Source organism: Megalobrama amblycephala, unplaced genomic scaffold, assembly GCF_018812025.1.
Source record: "Megalobrama amblycephala isolate DHTTF-2021 unplaced genomic scaffold, ASM1881202v1 scaffold373, whole genome shotgun sequence".
Lineage (NCBI taxonomy): Eukaryota > Metazoa > Chordata > Actinopteri > Cypriniformes > Xenocyprididae > Megalobrama > Megalobrama amblycephala.
In genome coordinates, this window is record NW_025953350.1 from 314,419 (window position 1) to 328,625 (window position 14,207).

The following is a 14,207-nucleotide window of genomic DNA, read 5'->3' on the forward strand; positions in this document are numbered from 1 at the left end:
TTGTAGCCAAATGATGGAGAAAAGTAGCAGGTTTGTAGGGCAGAGAAATCCTTGTACAACTCATCCAACGTATTTGTGCCAACTAACACCGAAGGTTGAGAATTTGGGGAAAGATCAGGGACAATCAAGGCTAAGGTGGGCACTTCAATGTCAACACCTACAAAGTCTTTTGGGAAGGTAATGGTAACTTCCACATAGCCCAGATAGGGAACACTTTGCCCATTCGCACTCTCAACTTCCAATAAGTTGTTTAATGAGTGAATATGCTGGTCTGACAAGTTCTCATCATAAAAGGATTGAGAAATGGTAGTAACTTGTGACCCTGTGTCAAGCAAGCAATTGCACTTTATTCCTGCAATATTTATCTGAGCTGTGCACTTAGCCCCAATTAACCCTTTGGGCAAAAAAGGATGACACAGGTTGGATTGTGTTTGAGCCATCAGCATTTGCGAATGTTTGGGACGTGTTTGGTAATTGTCAGTCCCTGTTTGTCCCACAACAGGAACTGTGCCTAGTTTAACTGAGGGTTGGAAGCATTGTTTTTCAGCTCCCACTCTCTTTGGCGTTTTTCCAATTGCCTCCTCTTTTCTGATACTAGTGTGGGATTGGGTTCATTTGGACAAGAGGTGGCAATATGCCCATCCTCCCCACATTTGAAACAATAGCCTGGCTTAGGTCTGGCAACTGAGAGTCTGCCAGTGGTCTTACATTCATCTTTGGCCTGCTCAGCATTTTTTCTGTTTGACACCTTAGAGGATGTTGACTTGGAGTTAAGCTTGTCCTTCTTTTGATTTGATATCAGAGTGGTAAGCTGACTTCGAAGCTCTGCTATTTGACTGGTCAATTGGCTGGTGACAGAGTTAAGTTGAGCTATTTCATCTATTGTTGGGATGGTCTGGGATTGTATTGCAGCACGCGGTTTAACAGTTCCTAAATGCTGCTTCATCCGTGCATTCTTAGAAGCATGTCTATCTTCCTCAGTCCGTAGCATGGTCATAAACTCTGCAAAAGATGGTGGTGAGTATTTCTTTTGCTCAAGCTGTAATTCCAGGATCAAGGAGTTATCCCAGCATCCTCTACAGAACTGTTTTAGAAGATGTTTGTTCACTTCAGAGCTGAGAATTCCACCCCTTCGTGCAGCTGACTGCAGGGCTGTGTACAACCGTTGGAGGTACACAGATGGCTTTTCACCAGGATTCTGGAAAATATTCATGAATTTTGCAAATAATTCATCCCCATCTTCCACTGTAGCAAAAGCAGAATCAAGTAATTGAATGTAAACACTGGGTGAAGCCATAGGATCAATTGACCTGACAACATCAGCGGCTGGGGGAAGAAGGCTTTCACAAATTCTCCGTATTCTATGGAAGTCAGAGACCGTTGGGTCTCGGAAAAGCAATTCAGCCCCAGAGCGCCAAGTTTCATAATCGACTTCATTAGGAGGGCGAGGAATTCTTCCAGAGAAGGTTCTGAGCCTCAAAGGTGAAGTTCCATGAGCTACCAAGTCATTGTTACGTACAATGTGTTCCACAACAACTCTCTGGATTTCAGGTGGGTTAAGATCACCAGCAGAAAGTGAGGGGGTTACTGGAGTAACTGATGCTGGCTTCATTGGAACAGAGCCAGTTTGTGCAGCAGCAGATGTTACCGGAGGCTGCATAAGAAGGTTGAGGTTAGCCATAGGATGAACTACAGTTTCAGCAGATGTAGCGTCATGAGGCTCATTACTGACTAACTCTGGATTCTGTGTTGGGTCTACAGCTTCGCCAATGTGAGTTAGCATTTCTTTGAGAATTTCTGCATAATCTTCCCCACTGCGTTTTGCTAGAACTTTCAATTCATTCAGGTAAGTCTGAGTGACATCTCTTCCAATTTTTTGAGTGTAGACATTTGGCAGAGCTGCTACGTGGAAGGAAACTTCAGGATTGCCTTTCGCCTCTTGAACATATGGCAACAGTGGCTGGAGGTTTTTAACAGCCTGGCCAGAATTGTATTCCACAATCAAAGACTTCTGTGACTCTGTGCTAGGGTCAGGAATTTGAATGATTCTGTTAATTGATCCATATTCTTTCACAAAGTCTAGTATTTCCTCGTCTACCTCAGTTCCTGTTATACCACTAACTAGAATTGCGTTAGGGATTTTGATGCCTTTTTCCTCTATAATTTCCATCATTTTTTCAGATTTTTTTTCTTTGTTTATACAGTCCTTTAATACTTTGTAATAAGATCTGAATATGGACCTTAGTGGGGGGTTCTGCCTCCTGGCTGCTGGCTCGCCAATTTTATATGTAACACTTGTGTGATACAGTAATAAGTTTACCTCACTGGGCCCTCAGAAGATTTAGGTTTCACAGGAGGCAGAAAACACACACACTAGAACTTTGGAAAGAATTAATTTATAGATTTACGTTGAGGGAAATAGAGATAAAATGTACCAAATGCAACTAAACAATACTTGATATCAATATTCAAATCTTGAATAATTAAATCCTTCAACAGCAGAAAATTTAGGAAAAAAAAAATGTATAAATCTCAGAAAATACAAAATATACTGAAATAAAGGTTTAGAAATTTCCTTCTTGGACACCGTTTTCTTTCTTATTTCACCAGAATTTTATGTTTGTGTCTTCTCACACAATTACTTAATTGTTATTTGAATATTCCTAATTTGTGCGTTTTTTTTTCCTTGCAGGTTACATCAAATTAGCTGCCCTTTTGAACAGCTCAACTTTTTTCCTGTGGCACTGACGTTACCAGGTAAACACCACACTCAAAAAGAAATAAAATAAATTCACTCAAATCTCAAACATCGTCAAAGCATGTCGTATGAACTGTAAATACAATTATAAATGTCCATATGATGTCAGTGAACTCGGGTCTTTATGAAACCGTAAGAACCAATAAACAACGTCTCTTTGAACTGTTTTTTTTTTGGAGCTCAGTTCGGTCAGTAAACAACAATTAAACGTTCTGGTCCGCTCAGTTTGAAGTGCAGTGCGTGCAAAAAACTCAAAAAATATAAATCCAACCAGTTTCCGATGTGAATCCAAGAAATTTCAATCCGTTCCGCTCTCTGGGTGGCCCGCCATCTGTTTTTTTCTCTCTTCGTGAATAAGCAGCCCTGCGTCAGCGATTCGATAACTCGAACACAGTCCTTTATAGCACAAAAAAAAAAAAACCCGGCCTGCACATAGCCGGACAGCAGACTTAATTCACTCACATTAAATCATAAGCTCAAAATGAATTGAGTCCGTATCGTTCACTTAACAACTTATCAGGACATACAATCAGTTGTTAACATCATAAACATTATCACAAACATAAATCATTAAACTTTACAAAACAAAATACATTCATTACCTCATATTATACAGTAAATTAGTTCAAATAACACAACTGTATTTGATTACTGCACTCACCAATTCCCTGGTAAACACTCGGTTATGTTGTGTTCCTCCGAGTGACGCAGCTGTTATTATGTTGATCAATCCGATCTCAAAGTTTCAAATCTCAGCGTTAAGAGTGTAAATCTCACTCCAAACATCAAATTACATCCATAATCTTTTCTTTAACAACTCAGATCTTATTTTAACTAATATTTTCTCGATATTCTTTTGTTTTCTAGGTTTCTCTGCAGGAACTCATCATTCACCCAAGTTCAACCAAATCGCCTCCGTCTCCGTCTAACTGGTGGGCGGAGCTACCATCACTGAATCAAGCTAATTGGTTGATCTACGTCTGCAGTGAAATTTCATTATTTCATTGGGTAAGTTTTTCTGCAGTATGTTTTAATTATATTCCAATTAATATAATTTAAATATTATTGTATTTCAAAGAAATTAACAATTTATTTAATAAACTAATATTTTTATTTGTTATTTTCTTGGATCTGTAGTTGATCAATTTGGCCCTAATTTGGCCCTGGCTACAGTCTGCTCCCACATTTTAATGCCCTCAGGTCAGGAGTATTTTACTGCAAGAAATACCGCCATCATTTCCAGCCGATTTAAGTGCCAGGAACTGATGGTCCTCCCAGAGACCCTGAGCTGAGCGACCACTCATGATCGCCCCCCAGCCCGTGAGGAAGCATCCGTCGTAAGCATTACGCGACGACGAGAAGTCCCCAACATGGGTTCTGGGACAGGAACCAAGGCTTTTTCACATGACCAGAGCACGAAGGCATCGCCGCGTGACTTTGATCTTGCGAAAAGAATTTCTCCTCGGAGAAAACCCCTTGGTCCTGAGCCACCACTGTAAGAGTCTCATGTGCAGAAGGCCAAAAGTTGCAGCACCCATTTTGAAATATTTGGGAGAAGTTTCCATTCTGCCTTATTTACAAAGGGAACCAGTCTCTCGAGACTGGCCTCTGGTGTTTTTTGAACACTTGACTCGGCACCTTGAAGCAGCGAACCGGCAAGGAACAGCCGAGTGATGACCGGCCCTCCTCGGAGGATCGGTGGAGACCGCTGCGCCCTGAAGCACACTGGGTGGCAGGGTTAGCAGAACGGCCCCCTGAGGGCGCCAAAGAGGGATGGGTACCAAGTATTTTAATACCCAACCCTCTCTGGAGGGACTGCCCTCCAATGTCCCGCGCCACTGGCATCAGGACCTCTTCGAAGCCTTCTTGGTGATAATTACAGTCTGCAGATCTGTGTTACCCCACAAAACTTCGGCTGTGTCGCCTGTCCCTGTCCCCAAGCTTTCTGCGGGGGACCAAGGGTGGCGACACTTTCTTTTAAATTCCTCAGAATTAATGTATTCAATATTTTATTTAGTCCTCAAATTAAATGCAGCCAGTTCTTATATAAATATATATTTTTGAACAGACTGAATATATTTAGAATACAAAAAAGAATTATAGCTCGTAATAATTCGCAAGGTATTTTAGGGAAAGAGAGAAAGGGAAACTCCCGTCTGCTCAGATCCCTTAATATATAAATATATATACATATACATACACACACACATGCATAATTACGGACACGTGATACATGCGCAGCCTCGGCAAACGCAAGACCCAAGCCGTATATTCATTCTTGCAGACTTAATCTACGCGCTGCCTCGGCAACGCGAGATCCGAGCCATATATTCTTTAATGAAAACCCAATCCACGCGCTGCCTCGGCAAGCGCGAGATCTGAGCTATATTCTTTAATGAAAACTCAATCCACTTTTTTTTTTTTTTTGAGCTGACGTGCATGCCCCACTCCCAGCAAACGACACATAAATCGTGTGTATCCCCACTCGCTTGTAGTGTAGCACAGGGGAAATCAAACTGCTGTTCACGATGATTTGTTATAAACGTGTGATTTTGAAACACGATATGTGTGTGACTGTGAGGTGGCGATCCTCAGATGATCGATATCACAATATCCACCTCCTCAGAGCTGGACATGTGAGTATCGGTGCCTCAACCCGGGGAAGAAACCGCAGAGCGTGCTTCCACCTGGGAGACGGCACTGAACCTGGCAGGTGAAGGCAGAGAAAGGCGGCGCCCGTCTCTAACCCCTCTGTCAGATCCATTTGTGAACCCCACGAACGGAGCCTCCGCCCTGCCTCAGCAGAAGCGGGACCCGATCCGCGGGGAACACTGGAGCACAGTGTCCTTAGAGTGAGTTTTTACAGTGCACACAGACGGCTCCCTCGAGAGCTGCCTGGGCATACTCACTCCCACTTCACTGCTGTTTCTCGCCATAATACGTGTCCTTTTTATATATAAATATATGGATTGGTGTGAGATACTCTTGTCCTCAGACGAAGAGATCATGATTATTTATATGTGATAAGACAAACAACACCAAATAAGACACACAAGATACAGAGAGCGCTTGCTGAAGACAACAGAAGCTAGCGTTCTTTGTTCTGGGTATGCTTTATAGTTTCCTGATCCGTGACGTCACCCGCCTCTGACGTCACGTTCCTCATTGGTTGGATACAGAGGTGCTTCACGAACACAAAATGCAGAGGGTTCCCATCACGTCATTCGACGTAGCGTCGATAGTTCCCACGAAAGGGAACAGACTTAAAATACGCCGTCATTTTTTGTCATAGAGACATAAGTAATATATCAATTGAAACTATAGAATATCTTCTTTTATTTGTATACACTCATAGTAAAAACAAAATGTTGTGCTTTTTGTAAAATAAAGAAAACTAACATGATGCGTGATTTCTCCTCTCCCTCTGAACAAAGTCCAATCTTATAGTTCTCAGAAAATGAACTGTAACTTAGTGAATACTAATCACAGAAAAATTAAACTTATGTCTAAAAAACGTTAAGATGTCAGGTTTTAAATCATGTAAGTCAAATCGAAAACAAACCTTCTGTGTTTATGTAATCTGTATGAAAAGAGAGCCATGTCAGAAGTCCGTGATTCAGCTCAATATCCGCTAATGCGGCCACGCCCACGGAGCCAGCGCTATTCAGACGCAAATTCAGAGGCAATACGTGCATTCATCGTCTCAATCGTGTATTTATTGTCTTGAAAAGTGTTTATCTGGATGTAAAAGTCATGGTTAGCGAGCTCTAGAAGACATGCAGTTAGTTCCTGTTTTCTTTTCTTCTATAGATGAATTTTAGATGAGTTTTTGTTTCTTTAGCGCCCTCCGGCTGCAGTATGAATTGGAAACTCCATTCATGGAATAGCCTCTTCTTCTTTTAGATGAATTTGTGGACTAAAAATGCACAGAGAGCGCCCTCCGACTTCAAGTATGAATTGAAAACACCAGCGCTCATAGTAATGACAATGAATATTAAATAAATATAACTCCTCTGTATAGAAAATTGACATAAGCATATGAGAATCCAATATTTCTCCAAATGTGCATGCTTTTAAACTAAAAGCCTATATTCAGACTCTTTGCATCACAGAAATACATTATATTTTAAAGTATAATATAAAACCATTACTTTATATTGTAATAATATTTTTCTGTATGTTTCATATATCATGATGAGCTTGAGACATCACAGAAGGTTTTTTTCACAGCCTACCTGACTGAAATGCCTCATTAATATGCAAGTCATTTCAGCTCATTACTATGCAATTCTTTTGTCTTCTCAGGTGAGAATGGCCCATTATTCAGTGGTGATTCACGCCTCCACACATACTGTGTTTCTTGGCAAAAAGTGTCTTACAAAAACCTAAATCAATATATTGTTTTATATGAAGGAGTAGGCAGCATAATTTTTACATAATTTTTAAGCAAAAACTCTAGTTTACAACCTCCAATACCCTAAAGTATTGTAAACACAGATTTACTATACTTTTTTTGGCCTTATTTCAGTGACTTAAGTTTTTTGTTTTTTCAATAACCACGCATAAATGTTATTCCTTCAAAAACACAAACATGTACATACATGTTCCTCACATATTATTGTAGCCTAGTTTGTGCTGAATACAGTGTAATGACACTTTTTCCATTAATATGTTTATGAACAACTGAAAAAAGCACAAATGTCAGGGCATGTCAAAACTTCTCCAGGCCCCAAATCAGCCTCAGACTCCAGAGGGTTATACTCTCTGTCCGCTCCCGAGAGGGAGGCCATGGAGAAATATATTTCTGATTCTCTGGCAGCGAGGTTCATCCGCCCTTCCTCTTCTCCAACGGGGGCGGGGTTCTTTTTTGTGGGGAAGAAGGATGGTTCCTTGCGACCTTGCATTGATTACCGAGGGTTGAATAACATCACGGTAAAGAATACTTATCCTTTGCCGTTGATGTCTTCAGCCTTTGAGAGGTTGCAAGGAGCATCCATTTTCACTAAATTGGACTTAAGAAACGCATATCATTTGGTTCGTATCAGGAAGGGGGATGAATGGAAGACCGCTTTTAACACCCCTAGGGGGCACTTTGAATACTTGGTCATGCCCTCGGGCTGTCCAACTCCCCAGCGGTCTTCCAGGCACTCGTCAATGACGTGTTGAGAGATATGGTTGACCAGTTCATTTATGTCTACCTGGATGACATATTGATTTTTTTCTTCGTCTCTCCAGGAGCATGTTCAACACGTCAGACGAGTGCTTCAACGTCTGTTAGAGAATGGGCTTTTTGTCAAGGCGGAGAAATGTGATTTTCATGCACAGTCTGTTTCTTTCCTAGGGTACATCGTCTTGTCTGAGGGAGTGCGCATGGATCCTGACAAGGTTAAGGCTGTGGTGGATTGGCCAAGTCCAGATTCCCGTAAGGCCCTACAGAGGTTTCTGGGGTTCGCCAATTTTTACCGGCGGTTTATTCGCAATTTCAGCCAACTAGCCACACCTCTGACCGCCTTGACCTCCCCCAGAACGACGTTCAGGTGGTCCGATGCAGTGGAGGCTGCATTTACCAAACTGAAAAGTCGCTTCGTTTCGGCTCCCATTCTCATTGCCCCTGATTCCTCATGTCAGTTCGTGGTGGAGGTCGACGCGTCAGAGGTGGGGGTAGGTGCAGTGTTATCTCAGCGTTCTCCCACAGACGATAAGATGCACCCTTGCGCGTATTTTTCTCATCGTTTATCTCCCGCCGAACGCAATTATGACATTGGTAACAGAGAGTTGTTGGCAGTCAAATTAGCATTGGAAGAGTGGCGACATTGGTTGGAAGGTTCGGGGGTACCTTTTATCGTTTGGACTGATCACAAGAACTTAGAGTATATCCGATCAGCTAAAAGACTTAACTCCAGACAGGCTCGGTGGGCACTTTTTTTTGGACGATTTGATTTTTCTCTCTCGTACCGCCCGGGCTTCAAAAACATCAAGCCTGATTCTTTATCTCGCATTTTTGATCCTTCCGAACGCCCGTCTACTCCCGAGTGTATTCTTCCCGAGACATTAGTGGTCTCCACTCTTACATGGGAGGTCGAATCGAAGGTCTTGGTGGCCTTAGAAGGGGTAACGCCTCCGCCCGGGTGCCCACCGAATCGTTTATTTGTGCCGGAGAGGTTGAGGTCCTGCGTTATCAAATGGGGTCACTGTTCCAACGTAGCTTGTCATCCAGGGGTTAATCGTACCAGGTTTTTGGTTAAGCAACGAATTCTGGTGGCCTGCCATGGCTCGTGACATTCGCAGTTTTGTTTTGGCTTGCTCGGTTTGCGCCACTGGTAAGACTTCCAACCGACCCCCAGATGGGTTACTCCAACCGCTGTCTGTCCCTTCGAGACCCTGGTCCCACATTGCGCTAGATTTTGTCACCGCCCTCCCACCCTCTCAAGGGTACACGGTCGTTTTGACCGTAGTGGACCGATTCTCGAAGGCGACTCATTTCATTCCCTTAACCAAATTACCCTCTGCTAAGGAGACAGCGGTAACTGTCGTTGACCACATCTTTCGGTTACATGGCCTCCCGGTAGATGTGGTGTCCGACAGGGGTCCCCAATTTGTGTCCAAATTTTGGCAAGAGTTTTGTAGATTACTGGGGGCGACTGTCAGTCTTTCATCTGGGTTCCATCCCCAGACCAATGGTCAAACCGAGAGAGCCAACCAAGATTTGGAGAGAATGTTGCAATGTTTGGCTTCCAAGAATCCTTCCTCCTGGAGCCAACAACTCTCTATGATTGAGTACGCATATAATTCGTTACCAGTGTCTTCCACGGGCCTCTCACCGTTTGAATGTAGCATAGGTTACCAGCCACCTGTTTTTCCCAGTCTGGAATCCGAAGTCACGGTCCCCTCCGCTCACGCCTTTGTCCAGAGGTGCCACCGTACTTGGAGTAGAGCCCGTGAGACTCTTCTGCAAGTGAGGGTGCGCACCAAGGCTAAGACTGATCGCCACCGGTCGAAGCCTCCCGTATACGTCGTGGGTCAAAAAGTGTGGCTTTCTACCAACAATATTCCGCTCCGCTCCGTTTCTAACAAGTTAGCTCCCAAATTTATCGGCCCGTTCCCTGTCACCAAGATCATTAGTCCGGTGGCAGTCCGACTCAAACTTCCTCCAGCGTACAGGAGAATTCATTCCGCCTTTCATGTCTCCAAAATTAAACCTGTGTTTCATTCACATCTTAATCCGCCTACTCCGGTTCCCCCACTGCCGCGACTCGTAGACGGGGAGCTTACTTATTCGGTCAATCGTATTCTGGACTCAAGGCGGAGGGGACGTGGATTCCAGTACTTGGTGGACTTCTGAAGGTTACGGTCCGGAGGAGAGAAGTTAGGGTTCCTGCTAGGGACATCCTGGATCACTCCCTTATTGATGATTACAATCGACAGGTAGGTGGTTCTGGGAACGCCGTGAGGCGTTCCTAGGAGGGAGGGTACTGTCATGGTTGATGAATCCGCTGTCTCATTCTGGTGTCTGTGTGTTTGTGTGGGTGTGTCTGGTTGATTGTTCGTGTGGGCGTCGCTGCTGATTGTTTGATCAGCGGCAGCTGTGTGCAATTACCATCTGCCTATTTAACGCCTTGTGTTTGTCAGATCGTTGTTTGGAGTCCTGGTGTTGTGTCCTGTGCTCTCTTGTGTTTGTTTGTTCCCCGGAGTGGATTATCTCGTCGTTGTTTCCTGTTCCTGTTCTTCGTTGGACTCTCACATTGGATTGAACTCACGGACTCACGGACTCACGGACTCACGACACCTTCTCACCTCACCACTGGATTCCCGCTGCCCATCGAAGTCCCTGCGTCACCACTCTCCTGTTGTTGTCTTCTCCGTTTGCTGACCTACTCTGTGTGTGAAGCTCTAATAAAGAGATTAACTTGCAATTGCATTTGTCATTCTTTCCATGACAAGGATGTCTTGATCAGAAGCGCAGGACACAGCAGAGGAGAAGAGTCCAGAACAAAGAGACAAGGCCTCTATACAGGTGCTGGTCATATAATTAGAATATCATCAAAAAGTTCATTTTTTTATTGTAAATTATTTTTAAAAATGAAACTTTCATATATTCTAGATTCCCTACATGTAAAATAAAACATTTCAAAAGTTTTTTTATTAAAATTTGATGATTAGAGCGTACAGCTCATGAAAGTCCAAAATCCAGTATCTCAAAATATTAGAATATTTCCTAAGATCAATCAAAAAATGGATTTGCAAAACAGAAAAGTTCAAGTTCTTTAAAGTATGTTCATTTGTGCACTCAATACTTGGTCGGCAGCACATATTACAGCAAATGACTTGCTCCTAGCACAAATTACAGCATCAGTGAAGTGTGGCATGGAAGTGATCAGCCTGTGGCACTGCTGAGGCACTATTGAGCCTTCAGATCATCTGTATATTGATGGATCGGCTGTTTCTTTTCTTTCTCTTGAAAATATCCCATAGATTCAGGTCAGGCATGTTGGCTGGCTAATAAAGCACAGTAATATCATGGTCAGCAAACCGCTTGGAAGTGGTTTTTGCACTGTGGGCAGGTGCTAAAGTCCTGCTGGAAAAGGAAATCAGCATCTCCATAAAGCTTGTCAGGAGATGGAAGCATAAAGTGCTCCAAAATCTCCTGGAAGATGGCTGCATTGACTTTGCACTTGATAAAACACAATGGACCAACACCAGCAGACGTCACGGCCCCCCCAAATCATTACTGACTTCAGAAACTTCACACTAGACTTCAAGCAGCTTGGATTCTGTGCCTCTCCAGTCTTCATTCAGACTCTGGGGCCATGATTTCAACATGAAATGCAAAATTTACTTTTACCTGAAAAGAGGACTTCCAACCACTGTTCACTGTCAAGTTCTTTTTCTCCTTAGCCCAGGTAAGATGCTTCTGACGTTGTTTCTGTTTCAGAAGTGGCTTGGTAGTCCTTTTCCTGAAGATGTCTGAGTGTGGTGACTCTTGATGCGCTGACTCCGGCTTCATTCGAATCATTGTGAAGCTCTCCCAAGTGTTTGAATCGGCTTTACTTGACAGTATTCTCAAGCTTGTGGTCATCCCAGTTGCTTGTGCACCTTTGCCTACCCAATATCTTCCTTCCAGTCAACTTTGCATTTAATATGCTTTGATACATCACTCTGTAAACAGCCACCCCATTCAGTAATGACCTTCTGTGACTTACTCTCTTTGTGGAGGGTGTCAATGATTGTCTCCTGGACCATTGCCAAGTCAGCAGTCTTCCCCATTAGTGTGGTTTCAAAGAACAAGAGGTACCTGGAATTTATACTGTAGGGATGGTCATTTAATAAAACTCAAATGTAAATATTCTAATATTTTGAGATACTGTATTTTAGACCTTCATGAGCTGTACACTCTAATCAACAAATTAAAAAAAAAAAAAAACTTTTGAAATGTTTTACTTTGCATGTAGGGAATCTAGAATATATGAAAGTTTCATTTTTTAAAATAATTTACAATAAAAAATGAACTTTTTCACGATATTCTAATTATATGACCAGCACCTGTATATAGACAGATGAGGGGAATTCCCAAGAAGATGACATTAAGTGGTCAGATAGTCTATAAAAGGCTAGAACATGAAGAGAACAGGAGGGGGCTGCTTCACACCTGAGACGGCTTCTCCGACACCAGAACCAAAGCTGATGAAGCCTCCATCGCTGATATTGTCTTGACTGAAGAACTTTTTAATTGTCACGGATCCCTTGTTCCCCTGGACTCCATTTCCCAAGATTCCCAAGATCCTCCTGTTCTCCACACCTGCACTCACTTCCCTCGTCAGCTCCTCATCATCACTCATCACCTGCACCTGGACTCTATTGTCAGCACTCCCCATATATTGCACTCACTCCCTTCACTCCTCGTCCGTTCTCTGTTTATGTTAAGTGTATGTTTGGTTACTCCTTGCTCGTGTTGATTAAAGTATTGTCTATAATTGTGGAAATCTGTATCTGCCTCGTCTCTCTACCAGCTACACGTGACAGAAGAACGGACCTATACAGCTCGGATTTTCCACAAAAAAAAAAAGATGGAGACTTTCCCCAGCTCCCTGGCTCTTGCTCCTCCAACGCCTCTCTCCCATCTGTCAACCGGCGATCGCCTCATCGGGCTCCTTCAGGTGGGTCATTCGCTGGAGAGGTATGTGGAGGAGTTCGTTGAGCTTGCTTTCTTGTCTGACTGGCCTGAAGCATGTTTGATCTCCTTGTTTCTGGATGGATTGGATGACGACACTATCCGTTTTGATGAACCTGATTATCGTTTCTCCTTAAGTGAAACTATCAATTTAATTTTGTGGTTAAATGGCTCCAAATTCTTTGTGGATGAGGTTCAGGATCAGTGTATGTCTCCAGTCCATCTAGAAACACGGCTGGCCGGGCCAGTCAGTCAACCTCCGTCTTCCTCCGCATACCCCTCCAGCGAACTCCCTGCCTGCCCCACACGGAACCCACACTCCTCAACTGGGTCCCGTAAACGGAGGAGGAGGAAGCAAGCCGCGCTAGTATCTCCAGAGCCCGCTCCAGTATCCTCAGAGCCCGCTCCAGTGTCTCCAGAGCCCGCTCCAGTGTCTCCAGAGCCCGCTCCAGTATCCCCAGGGCCCGCTCCAGTGTCTCCAGAGCCCGCTCCAGTCTCTCCAGAGCCCGCTCCAGTCTCTCCAGAGCCCGCTCCAGTCTCTCCAGAGCCCGCTCCAATCCTCTCCAAGCCTGCTGCTGAGCTCTCTCCAGTGTCCGCCAGCGAGCCCACTCCCGTTCCAACGGGCATTCTAGTTGTGTTTGAGGGGATGGACTGGCCCTTAGCTCCAGCCGCCGCCTACGAGCCCTCTGCTCAAGCCGCCGCCTACGAACCCTCTGCTCCAGCCGCCGCCTACGAGCCCTCTGCTCCAGCCGCCGCCTACGAGCCCTCTGCTCCAGCCGCCGCCTACGAGCCCTCTGCTCCAGCCGCCGCCGCCGAGCCCTCTGCTCCAGCCGCCGCCGCCGAGCCTGCCGCTCCAGCCGCCGCCTACGAGCCCTCTGCTCCAGCCGCCGCCGCCGAGCCCTCTGCTCCAGCCGCCGCCGCCGAGCCCTCTGCTCCAGCCGCCGCCGCCAAGCCTGCCGCTCCAGCCGCCGCCGCCGAGCCAGTCGCTCCAGCCGCCGCCGCCGAGCCAGCCGCTCCTGCCACCACCGAGCCCTTTATTATGATGAACTTTGCTCTAAAAGTCTCTAATTCAAAGACTGTTTTCCCTCCCTGCCTCCCTCTCCCGCCTCCTCCCACTAATGTACTCACTGCACCTCCACCTCAAGCCCCCTCGCCCAGATCTCCACCTCAGACCTCTGGGCGATTACCTTCACCCCGGCTCCAACCTCCCTCTGCTCCACCGTTGCCCATCAGTCCACCAGCTTCACCAGTATCCATCCTGCCTCCACTCACACCTTGTTC

The 14,207-nt window shown here is 44.8% G+C and overlaps 1 protein-coding gene across 1 annotated transcript; it reads right to left on the reverse strand.

Annotated features, from left to right (window-relative positions):
- Positions 1-466: 466 nt before the first annotated feature.
- On the reverse strand, positions 467-3,830 carry LOC125261230. Its single transcript, XM_048179843.1, has 2 exons — positions 3,420-3,830; positions 467-3,184 (listed from the first exon to the last, which is right to left on the reverse strand). The coding sequence occupies exon 2, from the start codon at positions 2,171-2,173 to the stop codon at positions 512-514; it is 1,662 nt and encodes a 553-aa protein (XP_048035800.1). The 5' UTR covers positions 2,174-3,184; positions 3,420-3,830; the 3' UTR covers positions 467-511.
- Positions 3,831-14,207: the final 10,377 nt, after the last annotated feature.